General features: G+C 41.0%; 1 protein-coding gene across 1 annotated transcript in view; it reads left to right on the top strand.

The window, feature by feature from the left end:
• Positions 1-1,920: 1,920 nt before the first annotated feature.
• The window catches only part of LOC134442941 (uncharacterized), a 47,709-nt gene continuing 40,944 nt past the window's right edge, over positions 1,921-8,685 (top strand). The window contains exon 1 of the mRNA XM_063192903.1: positions 1,921-2,136. Within this exon, the coding sequence (XP_063048973.1) occupies positions 2,082-2,136 (55 nt within the window). The 5' untranslated portion in view covers positions 1,921-2,081. The remainder of the gene's footprint in view (positions 2,137-8,685) is intronic.

The raw sequence follows: 8,685 nt of genomic DNA, 5'->3' as shown, positions 1-8,685 counted from the left end.
TGCTGCGGCTTCTTATAGCACGCACGAGAGAGAGAGGGAGAAAGAGGGAAGCCTAATTTAGTCAATCGTTTGACACGGGACAAATTGTTTTAGGAATCATGCCAAGTTTTTTGTAATCCCTTGGTAGCCTACATCGAAATGACATATTAAAAATCTAGTGGAACACGGTCAAACTGGGTTTTTTTTCACGGTCAAAGTTGGAGCTTTCCTATTATTTTTTTTTAAATAGGGAAACAGATATACTAGGTGAATGGACTAAATTTTCAGTAGTTTATCCAAAACTGTGTAAAATATTTTTTTGTATTACAAGTTGTCTGAAATATGATGATTAACTGTTCAAACGAGATCACAACCAGGCAAGTGTTGAGGGGACATTGGATAGTGTTGAGAGGAGGGGGTGCATAGTTGCCATTGGGGGGCATTAGTCTATTTTATTTTTAAGGGGGGCATTGGCAGGGTTTTGATGAGGTCAAGGGGGAATTCATTTTTTTAAAAGGCTGAGAACCAAAACCCATTCTATCTATCTATCTATCTATCTATCTATCTATCTATCTATCTATCTATCTATCTATCTATCTATCTATCTATCTATCTATCTATCTATCTATCTATCTATCTGCCCCCCTCATCAGACATGACAGGTCTGTGATAACCTACAGCTCGCTAGCCTGAAAAAATGAAATGAAATGAAACTGTAGTATTATGGGATGGTCAATACCAGGCTAACAGCTCACAACATCAACTTGGAAACCACACCACCACCACACGTGTGTGTGTGTGTGTGTGTGTGTGTGTGTGTGTGTGTGTGTGTGTGTGTGTGTGTGTGTGTGTGTGTGTGTGTGTGTGTGTGTGTGTGTGTGTGTGTGTGTGCGTGCAGGGGCGGTGCTAGGCATGGGCAGACCAGGCGGGCACCTAGGGTGGCGTTCACATGAAATGTGACACAGCAGATTCATGCATGTTTTTGTGACATTTGTTTTTTCAGTTTCAAGTTTTCACACATATTTTGTTCATATTAATTTAAGCACATTTAATGCATGGGAGCACTTTTGTGTGTGTGTTTGTGTGTGTCTGTGTGTGTGTGTGTGTGTGTGTGTGTGTGTGTGTGTGTGTGTGTGTGTGTGTGTGTGTGTGTGTGTGTGTGTGTGTGTGTGTGTGTGTGTGTGTGTGTGTGTGTGTGTGTGTGAGCGAGAGAGAGAGAGAGAATGTGGAACACTAGGGCAGCCATTTAGGTTTGAAACCCTTCAGCTCACGACATCACTTTGGAAACGGCCACAACACCACACACAAACACACATGTGCGTGCGCGTGTGTGTGGGGTTAGAGCTAGGCATGGGCAAACCTAGGGTGGCAAATGCCAAAAAGTACCGCAGAGTTAGAATGTCAAGCGAAACAAAACATTAAACTGACAATGATTATTCATTATTCTCTCATATAATTTATCATTCAGACTTTCACATCAGTGATATAGACTGTGGCGTTCACAAGAAATGTGACGCAGCAGATTCATGCATGTTTTTGCGTATGTGACATTTTTTTCCCCCAAGTTTTTACACATATTTTGTTCATATGAATTTTAACACATTTTATGCATGGGTGCACTTTTGTGTGTGTGTGTGTGTGTGTGTGTGTGTGTGTGTGTGTGTGTGTGTGTGTGTGTGTGTGTGTGTGTGTGTGTGAGAGAGAGAGAGAGAGAGAGAGAGGAGAGAGAGAGAGAGAGAGAGAGAGAGAGAGAGAGAGAGAGAGAGAGAGAGAGAGAGAGAGAGAGAGAGGGGGGGGGGGGAGAGGTGTGTGTTGCTGTGTGTGTCTTTGGTGATTTAAGGAAGTAGACACACAGTCACTCACACAGACACACTCAGGCAATCACACACATTGTGGATCGACGGACAAAGGTAGCAGTGTGTGCTCTCCTGAGTGTGTGTACCTACATCTGGATAGTGTGTTACTGTGTGTGTGTGTGTGTGTGTGTGTGTGTGTGAGCAGGTGCGTCTATCTACATCTGGATAGTGTGTTACTGTGTGTGTGTGTGTGTGTGTGAGCAGGTGTGTGTGTGTATCTGCATCATCAGTGTGTTATTCTCCACCATGAACGGAGTGTTGGGACTCCTGCTGCTCCTGCTGTCAGCTGCATCTACTTACGGTAAGTGAAAAGGGTGTGTGTGTGTGTCTGTGTGTCTGCGTGCACGCATGCGTGCGTGCACCAATCTGCCTTTGTGAGGCCACTGCTATTGGAGCATACCCACATGCTGGGGCCCTCGCTCCATGTGGGTCCCAAATCCTGGACCCCACATGTTTTGACCCCTTTTGCTGGGGTAGTTGTGTTGTTTCTGTGAAAAGTAAAAGTGTAAATCATTTCCTCACTGACAAGTTAGGGTTACGGATTATTTTGATTTGGGCACAGTTGAGCAGAGGTGTCAAAAGTAAAGGTTAAAAAAGAAGAAACACAGTTTCACTCCAACACAAGTAACTTGTCTGAGTAACCAGTGGACCTGTGTACTCATCTTACGATTAGCTAACTCTGCACTGGTTGGATCAAGTTTGTGGTGGGTCCTTGTTAGGTTTTCAATGTTTTTCAGTAATAACACAGTCTATCACTCTCATTGGGTACAATGGATTAAATGATGTAATAGCTATGTAATGTCGTGTTGTAATTACACCAAAGAACTTTTACGTTTTCTTTTGACACCTCTGCAGTTGAGCATTCTTTACCTGTTGTCAGGGTTATATGACTGGAAGTCAATGGGAGGGCCCCACAAAGATATTGAGGTGTGTGTGTGTGTGTGTGTGTGTGTGTGTGTGTGTGTGTGTGTGTGTGTGTGTGTGTGTGTGTGTGTGTTTTAATATGTGCGTGTGTGTGTGTGTGTGTGTGTGTGTGTGTGTGTGTGTGTCTGTGTGTGTTTAATGTGTTTGTGTGTGTGTGTGTGTGTGTGTGTGTGTGTGTGTGTGTGTGTGTGTGTTTTAATGCAGGGTTTTTATTGTAAATTAAATGTGCGTTTACATTTGTGAAAGAGAAAGAGTGAGAGCCTCTGCATACCGTCTCCGACAGCACTGCGGAGCACTTTCGCTTACGACACAATGTGGTGTCTATGACATAGGTGGCCAACCCGTGGCTCTTTGCCTGGTGCCCTGCGGTTCTTACGTCCATGTTCAAGTTTGTGTTTATGTCCATAGGCAATATGCATTGGGCACACAAAGTTGATTAGAACTACAGCAAATAAGTGCCCTGTGGTCTTGGTAGGCAAGGCATACTGTAGTAGCCTAAATGTGTCCTGATCACGTTGGTGTGTGACATTTGTTACTGTATTGGCCCAAATACAAGACACGAATTAAGTGTTCTAAAAATAGCGCTTTAAAAAATGGAGCGCGTCTTTCGCTGCCTAGACAAAAAAGCGGCAAAATGTTTTAACCTCAAAGATTTGTCCATCACTCCTCAAGGCAATACAACTCTCTCAATAAGGTTAAGAAAATGTATTGTCCATATTTATAGATTATTTCGTTGTTATTATGCTCCATTATGAATGGACAAAGTTGTCAATGTCAATGCGGTGGGCTACTGACAGAGAGCGAAAGGGGGGAACAACTTCTCATTCGCTACTCGTCTCCCTGCGCGTTCAGTTTTGTCAGTGTCTTTTAGTTTCAAAAGGAAAGGTCTGCTTTCCACAACCTTTTGACGGAACAAGTTCAGGCTACAATGCAGTGTGGAGAATGAACGGTGACTAGGCGAACCACCTGCAAGTATTTGATGCTGTCGTTAAGCCATTCTGTTAGAATAAAATCAGGTGTGAAAAAATCCGGTCACATGGGCTGTGGGTCTGGGCTGTTGGGGACAGCACAGGTAGGCTAAGCTTGGACATGGCGGTGATAAATGTGCAAATTATCATCTGCTCAAGAGAGGCGTCTATCTGGAGCAGAGATGCGCCGAGAATCTCTGTGCTGTATCTATCTCTGCGCTCTGTTAGAGTGCATGTACGTGGCTAAAAGTGTTCTTTAAAATTGTCTTATTTTCGCGGATTATAGACAAAATAGAGTCAAAAATAATGTTCTAGTTTTCGCTGTGAATGTCGGCCGTCTATCAGCTGCCATTGTCAAAGTTGCGTGGGCAGACAGCGCGAAGGTGGGAATCTGAAACAATCAATCGACTTGTTGCTTGTCCGCGTTCTGTTTAGTTTCAAAAAGAGAACTATGCTTTTTCCCTGACCACCTGTCATCACCCGTTGAAACAACAATGTGGAAAATGAACGGCGATTTGACGAACCACTCGGTTAAGTTTTGGATGGCGTCAGACATCCAATGATCATCTGTGCGCAAGAAAGCGTTGCCTGTCTGTGGACGTGCCTGAATGAGCAGAGAGGCGAAGCATCTTTGTTCCGAGTTATCATCTTTGTGCTCTGTTATAAGAGTGGTCATGGAAATTATCCTGTGAAACGTGTTTTATTAAAATGTGAAATAATTTATGAACAGAATTTTGCCTTGAGTACCCTTTCCTGTAAAACAAAATATTAATCTTGAAAAAAAAAAATTGCCCCCCAAAAAATTAAGTTAGGCCTACAAAAAAAAAGGGGGGGGGGGGCATCTTATATTCAGGATTGTCTTGTAGTCAGGCCATCAAGTTGGGGTGTAACATCAATCTGACTGTGTAGGCCTGTGTGTGTGTGTGTGTGTGTGTGTGTGTGTGTGTGTGTGTGTGTGTGTGTGTGTGTGTGTGTGTGTGTGTGTGTGTGTGTGTGTGTGTGTGTGTGTGTGTGTGTGTGTGTGCCCATGTTGTTGCTGGTCTGTGGTGCGAGAAGGATGGGGGATGTTGGTGGGTGGGCGGCGCGCATGTTTATATGCCCGCATGATGTTTGTGTGCCGATGTGGCTCTTTGCTGTGACACATTACAAAATGTGGCTCTTGGTCTCCGACTGGTTGGCCACCCCTGGTCTATGAATTAATTATTTTAAAATGCAAAGAAATCCTGCACACTGTCCATTCCACCAACAAACTTTAATACAATGTTTTGGTCATCCGACCATCTTAAGGTAAGTACCTTAAGATGGTCGGATGACCGAAGCGTATTAAAGGTTGTTGGTGGAATGGACAGTGTGCAGGATTTCTTTATTGTCGAGTACATCTATGGCCAAAATGCACCAAACCCCAAAAAAATTGATACAAAAGGTTTTTCAACTGATTTCAATACATCCAGCTGTCCTTACTAACATACTAAAAATCTAGGAAAATCTAACTTCAGGAAAGGTGTCATTTTCAAGATCAAAGTTTTTTAAAATAAAGGTTACTACATGATAATTACATTGGCATGAACTAACATGTTTTCAGGATCTGTTTGTTTGGAGTGCTGTTTGGGTGGATAAAGACACTACTGCTATGGTAATATCCATGTGTTGTTTGTCAGGGCACATCATCAGTGATGAATCATGGTGTCACTAGGTATTTTGGGTCTTTCAGCAGCTGAACTGAATAGACAGGAGCCACTACATGTGTAAGTAGAGGGCAAGGTGAAACGGTTGGTACTGGAGACAGACAATGTCCTGAAAGGACATAGGGCTTTAGCATAGCTTTCGAGTAAGCCTAAGTGGGGCCTGTTGTAGCTTCATAGGCAAGGGTCAGGGCCTTGTATTCAATTAGGGCATGAAAAAGAGGACATGACTGGGAAACTGGCTATGTGGTCAGAGAATGATAGATGGTCATCAACAATGACACTTAGATTTCTTGTGGCCTTATTTGAGGCAACAGTAGCAGAATCCATATTGAGTTCGATATCATGGCAACCTAAATCTTTGGCTGGGATCACCAGCAGTGCATTTGGGCGAGGCTCAACTGAAGATTGCATTCCTTCATACTTGTGGATAGTTCAGAGAGGCAAGCAGAAATGTGTGTGACTGTGGAGTCATCTGGCACAAAGTAACTGTGCTTCATCGGTGTAACAGTACTATGAGAAGCTGTGAGAACAGATAACATGGCCCAGTGATGTGGTGTACATGGCAAATAAGAGTCCCAGCACCAGCCCTTAGGACACCTCTGTGGAGATAGGGGGGGGGATAATCATCAAGTTCAAAATTTCAACACGCCCATTTGGGACATGATTAACACTATAAATACAAGAACTTTGACACCAAAAGTAACTCTGTATCTTGAAAATAACCCCCCACCCCTTGAAAATGAAAAAAAGAACCCAAAAGTGGCATTTTCTGCCCATTCCGCCTGGTATGCATAAGCTATTTTTACTGTTTGCTTATATACCGTTGCATAAATGCTTTCAAATCCATTTGATTTTTAATTAACACTATTAATAGAAGAAATGGTACACCTCAAGGTGACTCTGTATCTTGAAAATAACCCCCCACCCCTCTTTAACCCTTTAACGCATAACATGGGTCTAAATAGACCCGGCTGAATTTAAAATTTCTATATCTTTGTAAGAATACAATTTTCTTACTCAGCACTCCATGAATTCCTCAATTGACTTGTTTTTGTCCCTTAGATGACTTAATTTATTTTTATGCATCATAACTTTTTGCGTGAAAACACTTTTTTGGTTACTACCCCTTTAACGCATAACATGGGTCTAAATAGACCCACATTCATTTCCTATGTAATTTCATCACAAGCTTAATGTCTCTTAGCCATATTGAAAAAGGATTTTGATTATTTTACTAAAAGTCCAACTTTTTATCATTTATGGAGTATTAACTCCCAACATCAATGTTATTTTAAATACTTGATGGTTATTCTTTGATATAGAAGTCATTTTATATAACTATATGATATTTAGACACATGGGTCTAAATAGACCCGCATTCATTTCCTATGCAATTTCATCACAAGCTTAATGTCTCTTAGCCATATTGAAAAAGGATTTTGATTCTTTTACTAAAAGTCCAACTTTTTATCATTTATGGAGTATTAACTCCCCACATCAATACTTATTTTAAATTCTTGATGGTTATTCTTTGATATAGAAGTCATTTTATATAACTATATGATATTTAGACACATGGGTCTAAATAGACCCGCATTCATTTCCTATGTAATTTCATCACAAGCTTAATGTCTCTTAGCCATATTGAGAGAGGATTTTGATTCTTTTACTAAAAATTCAACTTTTTGTCATTTATGGAGTATTAACTCCCAACATTAATACTTAATTCAAATACTTTATGGTTATTCTTTGAAATAGACATCTTTTTATACAATTATATGATATTTACACGCATGGGTCAAAAATGATCCGCATTCATTTTTTATAGACAGAATTATTAGGCAAACATGTTTTTTTGACCACACTGTCTTTTTTATGCTTATTTTCCAACAGGAATCTATATGAACTTGAAAACCTATCGGATTTAAGCATTCCAGGCCATGCATATTTGTATAAAAATATGGGGCTGTGGTCGAAGGTGCCCAACACCTTATATCAGGTGTGCATAATTATTAGGCAACTTTGTTGTCTTCTTGGAAAATGGGCCACAAAATAGATCTAACAAACTCTGAAAAGTCGATTAACAATTTTGAAGTCTTCTAGAGGGATGTGGCTGTCGTGAAATTGGCAAGACGTTGGTCACTTTACCACAGAATTATGAAATGCATCATTACAAAGTCATCAGTCTCATAAGAAATGTCACTGCCAAAAATTGAGAAGAATTTAAGGTGGAGCTACAAAAACGTATTACCCTGCAGTCCTATAATATTACACAACAGAAACCTACACCAAGTGTCCAGAAGAACAGGGCATTGAGCACTCAGAGATATGGCCAAGGTAAGAAGGGATGACACTAGACAAGTCAATTAAGTCAAGACTGGGTCAAAAATACCTGGGGACAGAGTTTTCAAAGTTAGGCCTATATGGACCTGGGAAAGTGACTCTTGACAGACAGGGTGGATGAGCCCATGGCTGGATCATTGAGAGGAATACATTTGCATCTTTTGAAGACCATGGTATTTATGCTGTACTTTGCTGGCATTTGAGTGGAACTCAGGAACTCATGTAAGTGTGCACATTGCTGATCTAGCCATAGACTCATCTACCTGGTCCATTAACAGTCACCTTCACTAGTTCATAAAACCATTGAAAAAAACTGTCTAAAGACATTTCTTGACCCAGTCTTGTTGAGTGGTCTTCAGGTTTCAGCCTGTTTTACCTTGGCCATGTCTCTGAGTGCTGAATACAATGTTCTTGTGGACACTCAATGTAGGTTTCAGTTCTGGAATATAACAGCACTGCAGGTAATACTTTTGTGGTAGTTTCATCTTCAATTCTTCTAAATCTGGTAGTGACTTTGTGAGCTCATGTCATGTGACACTGATGGCTTTGTAACAGTGCTTTAGACAGATGTGACCAATATTTCAAGACAGCCACACCCCTCTGGAAGACATCAAAATTGTTTATAGTATTTTTGGAGTTTGTTAGATGTCTTTTGTGGCATATTTTCCCATAGGAAAGCAAAGTTGCCTAATAATTATGCACATTAATTATGCCCTGATATTGGCTGTTGGGCTCCTCCGATCACACCGTCTCTTATTACTCAAATATGCATGACCTGGAATGCATAAATCCAATAGGTCAGCAGTGGTCAGCAGAGGTCAAAAACAGTTTATTTGTTCCTGACTGGAATCCTTTTAAATATATTTTAGTTCCTAACGTGAAACACTTCAGACTTAGGCTATGTCTGCAATAATGGGGGAAATTATTTGT

This window comes from Engraulis encrasicolus, unplaced genomic scaffold (genome assembly GCF_034702125.1).
Source record: "Engraulis encrasicolus isolate BLACKSEA-1 unplaced genomic scaffold, IST_EnEncr_1.0 scaffold_26_np1212, whole genome shotgun sequence".
Classification (NCBI taxonomy): Eukaryota; Metazoa; Chordata; class Actinopteri; order Clupeiformes; family Engraulidae; genus Engraulis; species Engraulis encrasicolus.
The sequence above is the reverse complement of the archived record's forward strand: the minus strand, read 5'-3'. Positions and strand labels throughout refer to the sequence as shown.